The 19,304-nt window shown below is 33.1% G+C and overlaps 4 protein-coding genes across 5 annotated transcripts; 3 read left to right on the top strand and 1 right to left on the bottom strand.

The window, feature by feature from the left end:
* The first annotated feature begins 295 nt into the window (after window positions 1–295).
* LOC100815966 (cation/H(+) antiporter 19) lies at window positions 296–4,305 on the top strand. 2 transcript variants are annotated; one of them, XM_026125156.2, is made up of 4 exons: window positions 678–820; window positions 998–1,178; window positions 1,752–2,753; window positions 2,903–4,305. In XM_026125156.2, the coding sequence occupies exons 3-4, from the start codon at window positions 1,899–1,901 to the stop codon at window positions 4,145–4,147; spliced, it is 2,100 nt and encodes a 699-aa protein (XP_025980941.1). In that variant the 5' UTR covers window positions 678–820; window positions 998–1,178; window positions 1,752–1,898; the 3' UTR covers window positions 4,148–4,305. The 2 variants fall into 2 exon arrangements, with proteins under 2 accessions (XP_003542393.1, XP_025980941.1); XM_003542345.5 differs by lacking the exon at window positions 998–1,178 and having other exon boundaries at window positions 296–820.
* A 3,247-nt stretch (window positions 4,306–7,552) lies between these two features.
* LOC100814901 (protein FATTY ACID EXPORT 2, chloroplastic) lies at window positions 7,553–9,977 on the top strand. The gene is made up of 3 exons (XM_003542343.4): window positions 7,553–8,045; window positions 8,787–8,921; window positions 9,674–9,977. Exons 1-3 carry the CDS (start codon window positions 7,634–7,636, stop codon window positions 9,811–9,813), a joined length of 687 nt encoding a protein of 228 aa, XP_003542391.1. The 5' UTR covers window positions 7,553–7,633; the 3' UTR covers window positions 9,814–9,977.
* A 1,299-nt stretch (window positions 9,978–11,276) lies between these two features.
* On the top strand, window positions 11,277–13,691 carry LOC100306499 (uncharacterized). The gene is given in 6 exon segments (NM_001248995.1): window positions 11,277–11,462; window positions 11,545–11,580; window positions 11,769–11,970; window positions 12,980–13,058; window positions 13,222–13,339; window positions 13,568–13,691. Coding segments are annotated over 6 exon segments (609 nt in total). The 5' UTR covers window positions 11,277–11,313; the 3' UTR covers window positions 13,593–13,691.
* Window positions 13,692–15,643: 1,952 nt separating this feature from the next.
* On the bottom strand, window positions 15,644–18,257 carry LOC100306282 (CCT motif and tify domain-containing protein). Its single transcript, NM_001249522.2, has 5 exons — window positions 18,049–18,257; window positions 16,846–16,957; window positions 16,560–16,728; window positions 16,347–16,404; window positions 15,644–16,047 (listed from the first exon to the last, which is right to left on the bottom strand). The coding sequence occupies exons 1-5, from the start codon at window positions 18,183–18,185 to the stop codon at window positions 15,900–15,902; spliced, it is 624 nt and encodes a 207-aa protein (NP_001236451.2). The 5' UTR covers window positions 18,186–18,257; the 3' UTR covers window positions 15,644–15,899.
* Between the last annotated feature and the right edge of the window lie 1,047 nt (window positions 18,258–19,304).

Here is a 19,304-nt window from a genome sequence, read left to right as displayed (position 1 = left end):
AGTTTTTTAGTCTTTATAATTTTTAAATTATACGAACTAAAAAAAATTAAAATATAAGAATTAAAAAAATATATTTTTAAATTATATAGACTATAAAAAAATTAAAATGATAGAAAATACTGTATCTTTAGATTTTGTCATAATCATTTAAAAGATAGAGGAGAGAGATCTTGTCATAATCATTTTAAAAATAAATAAACAATTAAGAGCAGGTACGTTATCAATAATCTTGTATCTTTAGATTTTCCGTGAATTATTTATATATACTAGTAGTAGTTCATTCGGGTACTGTAATTAAGAATTTTCTTTTTTTTAAAAAAAATCTAGGAATGAAAACCTTTGTAACAAATTAACTAAGTTGTAGATTGAAAGAAGTCTCCCGCAAAAAAAGTAAAACAACGTGGTTTCAACTGGTCTTACCACACATAAGTGCACCTATATATAGTTACATAGAGTTGTAGAAGCGTGCTATATATAGAACCGAAGAGAAGAGAAGTGAAGAATCTCCAAGATTCATATTCTCCCTTTCGTCGAACAACACATAGGCACGAAAGCATTCTTCTTCTACTTCACCCTGATGAGTTTGTGAGCATTGTTTTTAAAAGCAAGTGAATGATTGATATCGATGGCGACGGCTAACAACGCGTCATGCCCAGCGTTCATGAAGGCAACGTCGAATGGGGCGTTCCAACATGAGAACCCCCTCGATTATGCGCTTCCTCTGTTAATCCTCCAGATTTGTTTGGTCGTTGTTTTTACTAGAGTTATTGCATTCCTCTGCAGACCCCTCAGACAACCCCGAGTCATTGCTGAGATCATTGTAACTTTCTTTCCCCTTTTCTCAGTTTCTTTTATTTATTTATTATTATTATCATTCTTTGTTGCTTTTTCATCATTAGCAAATGAGTGCCGATGTATTTTGGCACTCATCATTTCATTATTATTTTTATTTTAATTTTGAAAATTGGCTCATGTTATTTTAATGAATAAATTATAGGGTGTTGCTAGCTGCACCTTGTTGATGCATCTAGCACTTAAGAGGAAAAGACTGAAATATCTTTGATTTGTAAACTTGATCCGTACGATTTATGATCACCCTCACCCTCACGCACACTCAGCACAAATGCAAAGAAAGCACAGGAGCAACTTTGGTATTTTAAGCACCAACAATAATCCTGGTATACCTAGCAACACCCTAAATTATACTACACTCTCAATAATTTTTATATTACACACACCTCTAATGTCTTTCTACCCTTCTTTTATGAGAATATATTTTTATTGACAAATGTTAATATTAATTTTGTTAGTTTTTATTAGTAGCACATCCATGAAAATGTTTGAACAATTAAAGAAGTTAACGTAGATATATGAAAATATTTGTCATGAATCTCAGTGTAATTTACTTTATTTTAAGTTAAAGAGAGTCGGATAGAAAAAAATAAGGGAAGTGAGAGAAACTTATATATGTGATAATTGATGTTGTGTGGTGTTCGATTTCCTGCGGCTGTATATGTGAAAAAGCATGGGTCAATCTTTTAAATGAGTACATGTAATCTGAGAATTATTCTCTGAGTTTTGGTTGGAAGTACCTGGACCATAAAAAAAAAATTAAAAATTGGCATGATGAAAAATAAATATAGAGATGGGAAGGAAAAAATGTGATCAAAGTGGGAACGAAGAAATGTTGGGTATATGAATAATTGAGTTGAATATAATTACTCATTCTATTGTTGTTGTTAAAAATGCAGGGAGGAATACTACTTGGGCCATCTGCAATTGGACGAAATGAGAAGTTTCTGAGCACGGTTTTCCCAAAGAAAAGCATAACGGTTCTTGACACACTAGGCAACGTTGGTCTTTTGTTTTTCTTGTTTCTAGTTGGTCTTGAGCTTGACATGCGTGCTATTCGCCGTACTGGTCACAAGGCCTTAGCCATTGCCCTTTGTGGGATCACTGTGCCTTTTGTTCTTGGCATTGGCACTTCTTTTGCTCTTAGAGCCACCGTGTCCAAAGGTGCTGAGCCAGTTTCATTTCTTGTCTTCATGGGTGTTGCACTCTCAATCACTGCCTTTCCTGTCCTCGCTAGGATCCTAGCTGAGCTTAAACTCCTCACCACTGATGTTGGTCGCATAGCAATGTCAGCTGCAGCTGTGAATGATGTTGCAGCTTGGATTCTTCTTGCTCTTGCCATAGCCATTTCTGGTTCTAACGGATCACCCTTTGTTCCTCTTTGGGTCTTGCTCTCTGGTGTTGCTTTTGTTATCTTTGCTGTCTTTGCCATTAGGCCATTGCTTGTAGCTATGGCTAACCGTTCCCCTGAGGGTGAGCCAGTGAAGGAGGTGTACATATGCATCACATTGACACTGGTTTTGGCTTGTAGTTTTGTCACTGATACTATTGGAATCCATGCCCTCTTTGGGGCTTTTGTGATTGGTACCATTATGCCCAAAGAGGGTTCATTTTCTGTAGTGATGATTGAGAAGATAGAAGACCTGGTGTCTGGCCTTTTCCTGCCACTGTTTTTTGTGTCTAGTGGCTTGAAGACTAATGTGGCAACTATTAGTGGAGGACTTTCTTGGGCAATGTTGGTGCTTGTTATATTCAATGCTTGCTTTGGCAAGATTGTTGGCACAATAGTTGTGTCGTTAACGTGCAAGGTGCCTTCTCAAGAAGCCGTGGCACTTGGATTTCTCATGAACACAAAGGGCTTGGTAGAACTCATAGTTCTCAACATTGGGAAGGACCGTAAGGTATTATATAATATATCCTATCCACTCATAGTAACAAACACTAGTTTTCTTTGGCTCACACACACATATGTCTTTTAATTGTTGTTATAATTAAAAGACTTTTCCTTCATTGTTATATTTGTTTATGAATCGTTCTTCTTGCAATACAGGTGTTGAATGACCAAGCATTTGCCATTTGTGTTCTCATGGCATTGTTTACCACCTTCATCACCACCCCAATAGTGATGGCTGTATATAAACCAGCTCGCAGAGGAGCACCCTACAAGCACAGAACAATTCAGCGCAGAGATCCTGACACTGAGCTCCGAATGCTAGCTTGCTTCCACACCACCCGCAACATTCCCACGTTAATCAATCTCATAGAGTCTTCCCGCGGAATTCGAAAGAGAGGAAAGCTTTGCATCTATGCCATGCACTTGATGGAACTCTCAGAGCGATCTTCAGCAATCACAATGGTTCACAAGGCACGCAAGAATGGCATGCCCTTCTGGAACAAGAAACCGGATGACAAAGATCAAATGATCATTGCTTTTCAGGCTTATGAGAAACTAAGAAGTGTCAATGTGCGCCCCATGACAGCCATCTCTGCTCTCAATAGCATCCATGAGGATATTTGTACTAGTGCTCACCAAAAACGTGCAGCCATGATTATCCTCCCATTCCACAAACACCAACGTGTGGATGGATCAATGGAGTCACTAGGACATTCACTCCATGTGATGAATCAGCTTGTGCTAAGCCATGCTCCTTGCTCAGTGGGAATTTTGGTTGATCGAGGTCTTGGAGGGACAAGCCAAGTCCAAGCTAGTGATGTGTCTTATAAGGTTGTTGTACCCTTCTTTGGAGGACGTGATGATCGTGAAGCACTTTGTTATGGTATGAGAATGGCTGAGCACCCGGGGATTTTGCTCAATGTGGTTAAGTTTGTGCCCCCACCTGGGGCATCATTGGCCTTTGGTGCTAAATTGGTTGGGATGTCATCGAACAAGGACAAGAAAGCAATGGAAGTGGTTGGTGGCAGTTATTATGATGATAAACAACAAGATGATCAATTGTGGAGTGAGTTTTTAAGTGCATGCAACAACAACCAAGAGTCAATGAAGTATGAGCAAAAACTGGTGGCAAGCAAAGGTGATATTGAGGCAGCATTGAAGGAAATGAATAGGAGCAATCTAATATTGGTTGGTAGAATGCCATCAGTAGGACCTTTGGTTAGCAGAAGTGATTGTCCAGAACTTGGACCTGTTGGAAGCTACATGGCTTCTTCAGATTTCTCCACTGTTACATCAGTTATGGTAATTCAGCAATATAATCCTTCAACTGACATTCATCCACTAGTGATGGAGGAATTTGATTACCCAGATAAGCTAGAGCCAAACGCACCAAGGAGTTAATGTGGCATTAAAGCTGGAGTTGTCTTTTGGTTATAACTTATAACTTACGAAACAAGGCGGATGCTCATAATGTTGGAAATAAATTTGTATGTCCAGGATCTAAGTTATCATGTAATCAATTCTAATTTTAATAATAAAGTATTATTTTATTTTTATTATCATATTTCTCTATTTGATTAAATAGTTCATTTGATAATGTCCTTAATTAAAATTAAAGACTCTTTATTATAATAAAGATTATGATAATGAGAAACAAATTTGTTCTAATTTTAATCTTAACTCTTATTGATCATAGGTTTATTGTAAATAGGATATCAATAATCCGGATAGATTAATATATATGTGATATTATTTATTGTATAAATATTAATATATCTTATTTATTAATCTGCACATATTGATGAGTCACATGTTGATGTGATCATTAAACTGACTCAATTAAAAATTTTTAATGGTTAAATTTTACCATAAACTATCAATAAAAAAATTCTCAAGAAGAGGTATAGTAATAATAATTTTTTTTACCTGAGATTGCCATGGTAATTAACAAATATATTTTGATTTCGGACACTTAATGCTTTAGAATACTTGTTGAATGAATATTGAATATTCTAAATACCTGTAGAATTAATGATTAATCAAGAAGGAATTCATCAATTATTGGTAATGAGTTTGAGCTCTATGAATAAAATTATATCCTAGCCAGGAAAATTAAATGAAAGAAGAAATGAGTTTCTTAAGTCATTATGTGTTAATTCAAAAGGGTTTGATAGTAATACGATACTCTAGAGTTAACCTAGAGCTGTAAAGATGAAAGAAATTATTACACTACTCTTCTAATGGTTCCTGAAAGTAAAATGTTACTTCATGCTATCCGGACGTTAAGGAGTCTTGCTAGACGCCTACCTTGATTAATATATTAATTTGACTAATATATCACTGACTTAGTATTGAACCTACGGGGTCACACACAAACGAGCGTTCTAATCTCTATTAAAGAAATTATTTTAATATTTAATGATTAATTAAATTAGAGAATTTAATATATCAAATGATTAATTGATTTTAAAAAGGTGGAATATTATCATATTTTTGCTGGCACTGAAAATATAAATAATATGAAAGATTTGATGAAATAAGAGAAACAAACTTATATGATTTTGTATTTGGAATTTTGGTTGCAAAGGCGACTAGATACAAATTCGACTTGATCAATTATTATTTCAATTTTAATTGCTAAATGATTAACAATAAAAGGTAACAAAAAATAATATAACTTAAAAAAGGATATTATCAATAATGATTCTGATTTGATCAGTAACCTATAAATAGAGCCTTAGGCTGCACGTTAAAGCTCTCTGAAAAATATCACTTCTCTATTCTTATTTTTATTTTTCCACCTTTCAAAGTTGTTGACGAATAGAAGTCAGTCTTTGTGTGGATACACGTAGAGTCTTCACACTATTGAAGAATTTTTATACTTCAAGAGATTAATAGATACGTTTTTAACATGTCATTTGTTTACAATATAATTTAAATATAAAATAGATCATTTTTATTCCATAATGTATGTTTTTTAATACCTTTTTTCCTTACACACAATTGACCACTTTTGCAGAAAAATTATAATCACAAATTTCTTACAAGTGCATATTCTTATAAATACATTTTACAACAGCATAATCATCTTGGAGTCTTTGGTTGGGTAAAGATATTTCGTATTTGAGAATTATGGTTTGTGAAAACTTCAGACTTTTGGAAATCATGAATCATGGATAACATAATTGTTTTGAATGATTAAAATCCATTTAGTGTGTTACAAATATTTTTTAGAATAAATTGTAGAGTTTCAAGCCAAAATAAAGTGCATGTACATTGAGAATTAAATTTTTATAACTAATGTTTAGAGACTTAAATGCAAAATGAAAGATTACATTTTACTAGATTAACCTTAGTTAAATGGATGCATGGGAAGTTATTTTTGTTTCAACTTCCAAGAGAGTTTATTTATTATAGTTGATGACAATCTTCACTATAAATAGAAAAAAAAATTAGTTGTGAAACAAAGTTACTTTGTTGAGAGAAAAATGTCTTTGTGTGAGAGTGTTATAATTTCCTGTAACTATTGGGTGGAATACTCGATAGACTGATACACTATTTATGTGAGTTAGAAACTTGTAATTATTTTTGTGATAATAAAATACTTTTTGAGACAATTTTGTGGACGTAGATAAGATGTGTTGAACTGTGTTAAAATTCTTGTGTTTGTTATTATTTTTTTTGTGTATAATCTTTGTGTTCTTACCCAAGAGAGTGTTTATATATATATATATATATATATATATCTTTTGAGAAATAAGGTTAAATACATTTTTAGTTTTTATAAAATGAGGGGATTTTACTTTTGGTCTCTTTAATTTTTTTCTTTATTTTTATCTTTTAAAATCATTATTTTTTGTCCTATGAACAAATTTTAATATTGATCTTTCTAAAATATTTTTCTTTGATTTTCATCCATTCAGTCTAAAATTACTATTTGATTTTCATCCATTCAATCCAAAAAAAATATATAAGATAAGAAAAAAATTCTAGGGGATAAAATATTGAAATTACTAATAAACGAGACATTTGTATATACATTATTTAATCTCTTTTATTGATTAAATTTTTAAGTAACCAATAAAATGTAATTAATTGTTTGAATTGTTTTGTTTTGTAATTTTTAATGAATATTTTTAAATCTTCTTATTAATCCTCTTACTTACTTTGTATGTTAAATATTAAATATATTTTATATTTTGAAATATTAACTATTTTATTTTCATTTAATAATTTTTTTCTTCGTAAAGAAGTAAGGAAATCTATAAGAAAAAATAGTAGAAAAATATAAACAATACTCTTTTTTATACAACACGATATTTGTAAAAGATATTGGTCTCTTAGATGATAGAAAGAGTTGAAACAAAAGTTTGATTCTCATTATTGGAAAACTTAAAATAATTAGTTGTCAATGATGATGATGTAATTTGTTCTTAATTATATATTTACCTTTTTATTACGATGAACATATTAATATTCTGATGACTTAAATACTTTTTTTTCGTTCATGTAATTTAGGTTTTTTTTTTTGTCTTTTTTTAATTTTATTTTTTATTTTAGTTTTTATAAATACATATTATAAGGACTAAAATGAAAAAAAATACAAGAAAAAAATAAAAAAAATACTAAATTACAGAAAAAAATATATTTAAACCTAATCTAATTCAGTAATTCTTCATTAACCAACCGTCAAATTAATTAGTAATTAAAAATGAGTGAGATAATTAATTGTTTACATATGTGAGAGGGCACATGATGGGCCTGGGCTTTGCATAGGTGGGTGATTGAAAATGGGCCCGAAGGGGAGAGAACAGAAGGCGTGGCGCGATAAGAAGGTTCTTGAAAGAAAAGGGGCGAAATCAAAAGCGAAAGAAACGGAGAAGGTCAATGGCAGAGTCTGTGGGTGTGGCTGGGTTCGGTGTTTCAGGCTCATTCTCTCTTACTAGGCCCACAATCTTTTCTCGATCTTCCAATAATATCTCTCTCTTTCGCTCTCAATCTCATTTCCCTGCTGCTGCATTCGGTTCCTTGACACGTTCCAACCCACACGTGCACGCCGCTGTCACTTCCGACTCCAAGGCCGCTACTTCGCTTGACCTAACTCAACCCGATCTCGATAATAGCGGCGGCGGTGCCAACGGTAACGGAGGCGGCGGTGGAGGTGGAGGTGGAGGTGGAGGTGGAGGAGAAGGAGGAGGTGATAATAGCAAGGGCGAGGAAGGATCTGACGGTGACAAGAGGAAAATGGCTCTGTTAATGTCTCAGAAATTCACTCTAGCTTATGCTGCACTCGTCGGAGGTACCCCTCTCTCTCTCCCTCTCACTTTCATTCACTCAAGTACTGACACAAGATAATTGTTACTAAACCTTAGAGACTGATCTTTTTTCTTGTTTTATTTGTTTGTTTGTTTTGTTTAATTATTAAGGGGGGTTGAGTTAGTCAACTTCCTAACTATTTCAATTCAACTAAAAGCATTTTGGATGCATAAGAATTTCCTCGACAAGGTGATTGATTGGTTGCAATATCAGATGTTATTTAATTTCTATTGTTTGAGTTTCATCTTTTGCTGCGATTTTTCACGAATTGTAGGGCAATGAAACACGCTTCAAAATTAGTAGCCATGTCGTGCTTGACATGCACGTGTGTCTAAAACTTTATTTTTTTGGACTTCTATACCAATACTGATATTAGCAATTAGTAATAATTACTTAAATTATAACATTGTTAATCTTATACTACATTGCAATTTGGATCTTAGTTGTGTCGTGCCTTATGATTTTTAGAATTTACTGTATTCTCATGTATCCCCGCCATCAATGCCCTGTGTGGCCATATCATTTTTGTGCTTTCTAGTTATAGGGTCCTATACAGCTCCTGCACAAGGTAGAAAGTGATTTTTAGAGTCTTAGTCACGTATTTGGGTTGTTCACAATATAATATGTCCAATGGATTGGACTATGATCTTGCATTATCTTCTTTATTTTTTTGCCTTTTCCCTGCTGACATCTGCATAATGATCTTTTTGATGGTTTTTGGCAGTGGGTGGTGTAATGGGTTATCTCAAGAGTGGCAGCAACAAGTCACTTTTGGCTGGGGGTTTGTCTGCATCACTGCTGTATTATGTTTATACTGAGCTACCTGGAAGCCCTGTTTTCGCATCATCTGTTGGCCTTGGTAAGTGACTAGTTTATTCGTTAAAGCCCATCTTTGGAAACTGCTTGTCTTCTGATAATAGAAAGGATGCATTTCTTTTTGTGCTTTATTTTCATAATGCCATGGAAAATTCTTTGAGGTGGATGCATGCTTTTCTGTGCTTTATTTTTTACAATACTAAGGAATTTTCTCTGTATAAAAAAAGTAATTTCTTTAATAAGAAGAATGCATTACTACTTATGAAAAGAATTGTTGTGTATATATTATTGAACTTCCACAAAGTAAGACCATAATAGAGTAAATTTGTAAAAGTTATCACTTTCGACTCTCAAGAATGAGGACCCAAATTTAATAGACAAGACTTTATTGTTTGGTTATCTCAGAATTCTGAAGTTTCTTTTAAGAATTAAAAACTAAATTAGTTTCTTATTCATGCCTATAAGATTTTATAGAACCTACAAAAACAAAACAAAATAGTGTTGAGAGTTGTTGAACTAATCATGGAAGAGACTAGGATGTACTCTTGCATAATTATAGTCACAAATTGTGGTTGCACATAAGGATTTATGCTTTGTAGTTGATGATCACCTAATCAATGTTTGATAAGCCTGATAAATTTAGCACTCTAGTTCAGAGTTCTTTTAAGTTTGGGTACCCGAGTTCGTTTTTGAAATAGATATACATTTATGAGTTTTCAGTGTTGAGCTTATTAGTTCAGTTTATGCACTATCTTCTGCTCATCTGATTTGGTTTGCTTTACTCCCCACATACAGGCATATCTGCTGCACTTCTTGGGGTGATGGGTTCTCGTTTCAAGAAATCAGGAAAGGTCTTTCCAGCAGGTGTTGTGTCACTTGTGTCCCTCATAATGACTGGTGGTTACTTGCATGGAATTATGCGTAGTGCGCACTAAGTAACGAAGGTGGGATTGTAGGATAGCATCCTGTAAACTTCGCTGAATGCAATCTCCTCCTACTGTTATGAAGCTTGTGTTTTTGTCTTTTGGACCCATGGTGCTTATGTTGGTCATACATGTAGACTTTCGTTGTTAAATAAGGACACCATCGGATTGCGTTCGACCACTGTTTACAGGCATTATTGTTAGTTGTTCTTCTCGACTGCTATAGTATGCAATGTTCTGCGAAAGTCGTATTTGAGGAGTTGCAATTTTTCAATAGTTACTGCAGCAATGCAAGGAAAAAGTGAGAGAAATATAATAAGAGAAACCTGGACCAATTCTTTCTTTTATTTTACTTTTTTGGTTTATTTCTCTCTCACTGCATTGTTGCAAGTTTGCAAGCTTAATGCTGTTAAATATGAAATGGATACCTTTATTATGCCAAGATATCATTAGCATTTGAATACGGAATCTTTATTGCTAAATCACGAAAGATCTGGAGACCGGTTCTGCATATTATGTTTTAACTAGTGAACTAACTGGGCTACCAGCTGCGACATAATTGTTTCAGGGCTGTTGCTATACACACTCATCACAATTGATTGGTGGTACACCCAGCAAACTAGTGCCATAAGTGGTCCAAACAATTTTTTTTCAAGAATATGTGGCTTAAGTAGGGATTGAACGTTCACGATATTAGCAAGCATGACGTTCTAAATAGATCAATAAATAATTAATGTCGTGTATATTTAATATGCATATAAATTTAAATAATAAATTTTATAATAATTAATTTTAATTTAATAATTGACTTTTTTTTACAAATTGTTCAATTTGTATCAGTTTTACGGAAGGGAAACATAAAAATTATGTAAACTATGCTAGTAACACCTTACTTCCATTGAAGAGGACTGGAGAAAAACAGCAAATGAATTTCTGACGCTGCTATTCACACCTCTTTGTGCTTCGCACCCCTTGCAATTTTTTTTTACAATATGATTACACAATGAATATTAGTTTTAGTATATTAATAATTACAATGAATAACAACATTCAATCATTTTTTTTATAAATTAGAATAGATATTATTCAAGAATGCTTTAAGAATTATCATTCAACGAAAAAGTTTTTAAGATTTTTTTTATTCATTAATTTTACTTTATTTTTAAATTAAATTCCAATAATCTTATAAAGATATTGACAATTAAAAATAACTTTGTCATAATATAAATTATTTATATGAATTTTAATCAAAATAAATTTGATATATTTAAAAGTATTTATTATTCATTATAAAAGCGAGTTATATATTATTATGTTGTGCAGGTTTCGATACATGTTTAGAAATCAATAAATAAAAAGTTAAAAGAGATAAAATGTATAAATATATAAAAATATTCTCTTTGAATTTTTTGTAAAGAGAAAATATGCATAGATAGAGAGGATTTGATTCGGCGCGTGTTGGGATAATCCAATATAATCTAGAGGGTGCAGAGTAGAGTAAAAAAGATAAAGATGATCGATATGAAATTGATGATGATGTTGCTGATGTGGGGCTCTGAATCCCAAGGCCGATTACTGTCTATCCCAACAAAACCTAACCCAGATGATGCTCCTGCCTCTGCTCGTTGGCTCGTCTCCCTCAATTTCTGGGGAGTCTTGAAGTACACTCACAACTCTTTTTCTTTTTTCTTTTTTTCTTAATTTACAAATTGGAATAACTCTTCTGAATTCATTTCTTTGCAGTACTATCTCATCTGATTTGGGTGGAGCTCCCTTTGGGTAACCCTTTCTTAACTCTCCTTCTTTTTCATTTTTTTCTGCTCTAAATTTCTATTCAGTATTTCTTCTGTGCTATCTTTTTATGGATGCAGTTTAGTGTACCTTCTGCGTTATTCACCGTTGAATTTTGCACTGGGATTTGTTAATTTCCAATTCTTAAAAGTTATTGCTGTGTGATCTATGTTCAGGAATGTGGTATCATATAGTGATGGACTACCTAACGAAAGCACTGGAATCCCATACTTTTACTTGACAACTCTAGACCCGACAGCAAGAAATGCACTGCAAGATGATAAAGCTTCATTCACGGTCAGTGAATACCCTCTTGGGACCTGTGGCAGGAGAGACCCAATGAACCCTACTTGTTCCAAAATTTCTCTAACTGGAAAGGTGTGTGAATAATTGAATTATATCCAATATGATCTTGTTGGCAGAGACATGTTGAACCTGTTTTATAGCATGTTTGGTTCCATGTTTTGGATGTGATTTTCAAAAGCTAATAGTTATAGCTTCCACATCTCAAATGTGATTCCTCCATTCTTAACGACTTTCCAAACACACTACTAATAATATGAACATAAGAAACTCTAAGGATGATTTAATTAGGGACAGATTGTGTCTGTACAGTCCACACAAGAACTATGTGTGTATGTTAGTATTAATTGGAATAACTCAATTCTAATTATAACAATTTCCACTCCTTCATTAGTTCACAAAATTGCTCCTAATTGATTCTGCCAAATATATATGACATGCTTCCATGAATATCTAAGATTTTTTAACAATGTGAACCACCTTTTCATAAATTGATGCGGATATTATCACAAAAGTTGGGATGCAATTCAATTGTTATGGAATTAAGTCTATTGTCTACCGATTTGTTAATTTCAACTTGTTAAAAGTCCTGCAGAAACTTTAAATCTTTTCAACATTTACCTTCAAGAATCTATTGTATATGGGTAGTCTTATATGGTTGGCGTACCCATACTGGGCACATATCCAGTTTCGGTACTTATTGGATGAGTATGTGTTCAATACTCATCACTGGCTTACAAGTCAGTCCATGTAAATCACCAAGTTTGCTACTAAATGAAACACACTGTTACTTTACTCTCTTCAAATATTAGGTCTTTAAATATTTATTCATACTTGAGTTAGAAGATTATGAAAAATACATTTATCTTATGATTTAATTACTTTATATTTTTATATTTCTATACCCATTATACTTGTATCCTAGCTTATATAAATTTTGGCATACCTCATACATGTATCCATACTGGCATAGATGTCCTTACCAATATCCATGTAACTTGGTGGAAAATCATAAAGAAACCACTTTTGAGCTTTCTCTAATATTAAGTAGGTCTTAGGAATTTGATAACTCTTTGTATTTCAGCTGAAATTGGTTGATGAAAAGTCCAAGGAAGCCGAATTTGCTCGAAATGCCTTGTTTTCCAAGCATCCAGAGATGAAAGGTAATTGCCTGATAATTGTGATAATCAATGAATTAGAAGTATTCATTCTTTCTTTTGTTATGTGACTGGTTGCTAAATTTCAATGCCCCCTTTCTCCTTGTTATATTACGCAATGGTTGATAAAAATTGATTTAGACCTTTTGTTTTCAATGTTGTTTGACAGACTGGCCTGAGGATCACAACTTTCAAGTCTTCAAATTAGAAATTGAAAATATATTTCTAATTAATTGGTTTGGTGGTCCCAAACCACTCACAGTGGAACAGTACTTACATCCCAAAGTGTGAGTTTTAGAACAGAAATACTATCCTTGCAAGGCAATGATATGACATGACATCCCCCACCCTAAAATGATAAGAAAAAGGGAAAGGGAAGGAAAGAAATTGCCACACCTGTTACCCCGAAATTATTCAAAAGCAATTACATGATTGCATCTTATGGCATTTATCTATTTCTCATTTTTATGTTTTGCTGATTTATTTTCCGTCCAATTATGGTTCTTAATCTACAGGAACAATGTTGGCCTCATTCTCTGAATGCTCTTTGAATTGCTACTCCTTTTGTGGGCTGTAAATGTACACATAGTGTGTTCTTGGAGAAATTGTAAATAGATGTATACCGTGTTTCAAATTGTGTATTCCTTCCAAGATACCCTTCGACCATGGTTATTTATTCCCGTATATGTTTGAAATCTGTATGTTTATGATATGTAACTATACACACTGATCTCGGGTTCTTGCCCACTGTGGGTATATGTATGAAACGATAGCAACCATTAAGTGAAATAAAAGGTAACAGAGAGCATTAATTGATTGCATGCAGTTGCTATGCTTATCACTATTATTGATTTATTGGGGAATGTTTGATTCATTTCAGTGAAAACATTTGTTCTGGTAACAGAGAACTTTTAGACAGTGATAATATTTAAAGCTCTCTTTGTGGCACTGCATAAAGAGATCACTGATAAAAGTAATAGATTGTTCAAATGCTTTAGTCCATCGCTCCACCTTCTTTCGCATTTGGTATTGCAATGTGATGACTGATGAGGTGTACAATCTAAAGGTGTTTTTCCTGAATAAGAAACAGCCCAGTTAGTATTTGCATTCAAGAATTTGATGCATATTATTATATTGTTAAGATCTCTCTTTGCACTAGAGCAACAGCATAAACAATATTTACAAGTGGTTGAATTCTAGGAAGGGAAAAGATTAGTTGCCTTGTGCATTTTTGTACTTTAGGCTTTCCCCCGAATCCATGAGAATCAAAACTGCATCAGTTTGATTGAAAACTGGAGCCTACAGAGAATATTAAAATTGGCGACCACCATATGATTAGGCTTTAAGAAAATAGAATCATGTTCATGCACGCACGCAGTCATGAACACAAACAAGCACAAGTGTGAGAGGTACCAAATGTAATAAAAACAGTCATTGCTTGTCCCTGTGATTTGCAGTCGTTCCCTGTAATTTAAATGTATAATCGCATAAAAATATATTTTTGCCTAGAAAATAAAAAAATATATAATATGCATATACATTTGTCTTTTTATTGTATTTATATTTATTATTTTTTTAATCATGATATTGATAAGATAAATCATTATTGAAAGGTTGTAGTACTAACAAAAATTAACAAATTAATAACTAACATTTATCTTAAAAAATGTATTGCATTTTATATTTAAAATAAAAATATACTTTTGTCTAGAAAATAAAAATACTATACTTTTATCTTTTTTATTTCCTAAAGAGCATTCAAGAAAGATAAATCATTCTTTACAGTGAGATGTATATAGAATTTGAATTTAAATTTTCTCCTTAATTCATGATAGACCAAGTTATAATATTCACTAGCATTATATCTAAACAGTAGGTTGTTATTTAGGCCGTTGTTGTATCTCATATTTTTATATCTAGAGAAGGGTATCGTATCCTTAAATATCTCTGTTAAGCTGTATATTGATATTTTGGCCATGGAAGTTGGAAGATGCTTTGTATATATCTCATTATATCTTGAGAAGGGTGTGTCGAATTCGTAACCTTAAAAATCCATTATTTTATCCACGTTCCACTATTATGGCCGGATGTTCATATGATGAACCAACCGACAATTAGTAGTGTGTGTAAGATTTCTTTGTTAGGATGGATGAGTCGTTCAGATTTTATTGATATGGGTGGGATGAATTGGTGTACTAAAATCAGAATATGTCTCATTTGAAGTATAATTTTAATTTTGAGGCTAAATCGTACTTGCAGAAGAAGAAAAAAAATTTAATTATACCTTTTTTTTAAGTTCAATACATATATACTATCATGATTTGCATAAAATGTTTTTATACTATGAATGTATAATCTTTTCTTCTTTTGCAAGTTTAATGCATATTTACTGATAGTATAAAATAATTTTATACACTCATTCAATTATAAATTATCATTTAAATTATTATGAATTATGAATTGATGCAATGCATAGTTCTCTTTTTTCTTTTTGAGTTTAATACATATAATTTTCTTGAAATGTCTTATCCGTGTTTTTAAAAAAAAAATCAAATCGTACATGGTAGAACAACCAAAATACGAAGCAGCTATGATGTTACAACCCAATCGATAATCAAATTGTCCAAACACATTTAAAAAGGGACAGTTTCTGTGCATAATGAATATTTTCTACGCATTATTATCCAAACTAACCCAACTTTCATGTCATAGTTGACACATTCAAGTTCACTAATTAGGCATAAAATATGGTCTCGAGAACATAACACAGTTATATTAGTTTCTTTGGGTCTACATGCATGCACATGCAATTCCAGAACATATAGAGCAGAACCAACACCAGTTGCCTTAAAGAGGCAGCACCACGGGGCTGAAATCCCTCCTCTGAAAGTTCAAGTTCAACAAACCAAAATCTGGCGTGTCGTCAGGAGAAAAGCCCTTGTCTGGGTTGTGAACCACATTTTTTGTTAAGGCATGGGGGGATTTGTTAGCCAACCTTTTTCAAGAAAAAAAAGAGTCAATAACAGAACTAGCATATGTAATATCGAGAGAAATGTTAGCAAAACACTCTAACATTCTTTCTAATACACTTTATAGCATATGCAATTAAAATTTGTTAGAGATCACAAAATTATGTGGATGTGACTCCTGACTTTATGAATTCCATTCATGATTTATAGTTCCAATAAATTTTGACATACATTAAAGAGAGTGATTCATGATATCAAATACAATATTGGAAATTCCAAACTGATTAGAGACAGCACTAAAGAGGAAAGGTTGCTAGTACTGTACCTGTTTCTTCTCTTCTCAAGAAATCTTTGAAGTGATTGCCTTCGAGCCAGTGGAAATTCTGAAGAGTGACATCAAGAAAAAACCAAAATAGACTTAAACTATTAGTGCATCAAAATAAAAGAGAATTACTGAATAGTGAACACAGAATGCCATACAAGAAAGTTGTTAGAAAATCATCTAAATATAAATCTAGTGCAATAACAAGAGAGTTACCATCTTGCAGCCTGCGAATGGAACTCTTGACTGATTGGGGTGAAGGCAAATTAGTAGAGTTTCCCTGTGAAGAAGAAGGGCTTTTGGGAATGAATGAAGTCAATCGGATCCCACTCTTCATTTCAGCAGACTTAGCAGAGACAGAAGCAATCAACATTATTTCACGCACCTGTTAGTAAATAAAATATGAGTTGTCTCAATATCATAACAAGTATAAATTCCATCATAGACACTAACTTACGTAATATTCATTTATTACATCATCTTTTAACAAGCTAGGAGTTACCTTTTCTGCAGGAATTCCTTCATAGATACACATTTTCCCCTTATAGAGGATGCTAAACTGAGTTGGACTAGGAATCACTTTATTCTGTCCAGATGATGGCACTGCCACTGACCTGAAGGGGAAAGCAAACACTAAAAATTATCCATAAGTTTGACATTGATAGAGACTGTACTATGTGACTTGATTTTTCAAGAATTATATTTAGCTTTCCTACATTTTCTAGATTGGTAAACTATTTATTCAATAATTGATTGTGAAGTCTCAACGATTCAGTATAAGTAGGTTCTTTGTGATGTTGCTTGAGAGACCAAAATATATGTATCAAGATATTAGTCTTGACAAGGTTAATTAAACAAGTGTGAAGTCAAAGGTTCAAAACTCATTTTTTTAGCATTTATTTCCATCTTAGGGAGGCTTGTCTTCCCGGAGGCTTTATCCTTTATGCAGGTGAATCAATGCACAGAATCTTTTATCTAAATAGAAGGGGTAAAAAAAAAACAGCAAACCTGAAGCACTGACTTCAAATGAGGACCAACAAGCACACTATAATATAGTATAGCCCCAAATTCAGCTCCTTCTTTGAATTCATTTCCATATCATAGCTAGTAACTTTCTTATGTTCATAAAGGACATAATAATTCGGGAATGTGCTTTGAATTTTCCAAAAACATGTACCTAACTTTTATCTAAAATAACTTAAATCAAACTTCCCTTGCAAGATAAAGTCAGCTTATGCACCAATTTTTTTTAGAAGATCTCTCATCTAACCTCTCCAAAACTTGAGGTTCATAAGTTAATTTTAATTTATAGGGTAAATTTGATTCATTTTACCTCTTATTTTCTTCAAAAATATTTATTCAAAAGTTTATTCAAATTGGCCCAAAATCCATTTTCAGACATGGATGTCTGTCTTCTTTTCATGAACTAAATCCCCATAAAAGCTGCTGAATCCAAGACCAAATAGGTTCTCATCTCACACTAAGTATAGTATCCACAGAAATTTGAAACCTTTAACCAAACAAGGAGTCCCCCCAGTTGGGTAATTGCACATGGAGAGGGGTAAAAAGGACAAGAAATAAGTCATCAAATAAGGAAACACAACATGGAGTTGTGGGTGTGGGAATATAATAATACAAAGAAATAGAGAAACAAACATATAAGCATATTGAGTTAAGATTAAAGACACAAAACACACACACACACCTTGTAGCAGAGAAATGCATCACCGACCCATCATCACTCATGTTATGATGACTCCTTCCATCACCACTATCAAGAGCAGTCTCCATAACAGAAGGATAAGCCTTCCACCCTCCTGCCTCGGGGTTCACACCAGCCATGGTTGAAAATAAAAAAAATAAAAAAACGACTTTTTTGTATTGTATGGCTTAGGAGCAAGTGAGGGTGTGGATATGCAAGGTTTGTTGCTAATTGTACTTTTAACACTTACAAGAGGAAGAGGCTTTCATTGATTCCATAGGCTGTGCTGGTCCCACACTGCTCCAACTGCACCATTTCCTCATGCCCATTTCTCATAAGAAGCACGTGCTTTTTATGCTTCAATTCATTTCCTACTTTAGGTACATCAAAATATTAAATACAGAGTTGTATGTTTCTTACACGTCATGTCCACAGGGTCAGTTAAAATCTCAACTTAGGCCTTTTAAACTTTTTGTTGTACTAACTAACTTGGATCAAATTAGACAAAAAAGAAAGCCTTTGGAGTTTGAATTGTAACTTTTTTTTGAAAGAAATTAACAAAAACCAAATAACATGCACAATGAAGTTCAATACATATTTTTTAAACATATCTTTAGATTGAAGTTTGCAGGTTCAAGTTAAATTAAGTTTACAAATTGAGATTTATTCCAAGTTTTATCTCTTTAAATAAAATTTTACACGAGCATTGAATAACAATTGTGAGAGAGAATAGGGGAACACCATCTTAGTTGGGACCTACTCAATACTCACTACACGTTCACCTAAATCACCAAGCATATTACCCACACTTTGCATCTCCACCTACTTGAACTAGCATTCCAACCAGCCACATGAAACAAGTCTGCCGGCAAACCTCCTTGTTGTTTTGGTTTGAAAGAGAACAAAAGATTAAAGAAAAAGTGTTATTTCCAAAATTTCCCAGAAAATTGAGGAAATGAATTTTATTGATGAGTTAGAAATGCAAGAACCGGAGCATTGAGATGCGCAGGATTCTTACTAGAAAAACTCTCACCTACTTAGAAGCTACATTGAAGGACAAATTTGGTGAGCAGAACACCACCATCACCGACTACAACACGGGTCATACTCTAATGAGAGAAAATACAAAACTCATAACCACTGTTTATAGTGTAATTTTTCAACACTATGTTTATGGTTACAGGTGGATTAGTGCTTAAATTAAAAAGTTATTTGATACTTTGTGAACACAATACACCTTCGGTATCTATCTGCCATTA

Source organism: Glycine max, chromosome 13 (assembly GCF_000004515.6).
Source record: "Glycine max cultivar Williams 82 chromosome 13, Glycine_max_v4.0, whole genome shotgun sequence".
NCBI classification, from domain to species: domain Eukaryota; kingdom Viridiplantae; phylum Streptophyta; class Magnoliopsida; order Fabales; family Fabaceae; genus Glycine; species Glycine max.
Note: the sequence above shows the minus strand (reverse complement) of the source record. Positions and strands in the feature narration are given on the sequence as shown.

Coding starts and splice junctions, on each gene's coding strand:
- LOC100814901 (XM_003542343.4), top strand. CDS start 7,634: ATGGCAGAGTCTGTGGGTGTGGCTGGGTTCGGTGTTTCAGGCTCATTC. Junction 8,046..8,786: donor TTATGCTGCACTCGTCGGAG/GTACCCCTCTCT, acceptor GGTTTTTGGCAG/TGGGTGGTGTAATGGGTTAT. Junction 8,922..9,673: donor CGCATCATCTGTTGGCCTTG/GTAAGTGACTAG, acceptor CCCCACATACAG/GCATATCTGCTGCACTTCTT.
- LOC100815966 (XM_003542345.5), top strand. CDS start 626: ATGGCGACGGCTAACAACGCGTCATGCCCAGCGTTCATGAAGGCAACG. Junction 821..1,751: donor GAGTCATTGCTGAGATCATT/GTAACTTTCTTT, acceptor TTAAAAATGCAG/GGAGGAATACTACTTGGGCC. Junction 2,754..2,902: donor ACATTGGGAAGGACCGTAAG/GTATTATATAAT, acceptor CTTGCAATACAG/GTGTTGAATGACCAAGCATT.
- LOC100306282 (NM_001249522.2), bottom strand. CDS start 18,185: ATGGCTGGTGTGAACCCCGAGGCAGGAGGGTGGAAGGCTTATCCTTCT. Junction 16,729..16,845: donor AAGGAATTCCTGCAGAAAAG/GTAACTCCTAGC, acceptor ATTTACTAACAG/GTGCGTGAAATAATGTTGAT. Junction 16,048..16,346: donor CTTGAGAAGAGAAGAAACAG/GTACAGTACTAG, acceptor TTCTTGAAAAAG/GTTGGCTAACAAATCCCCCC.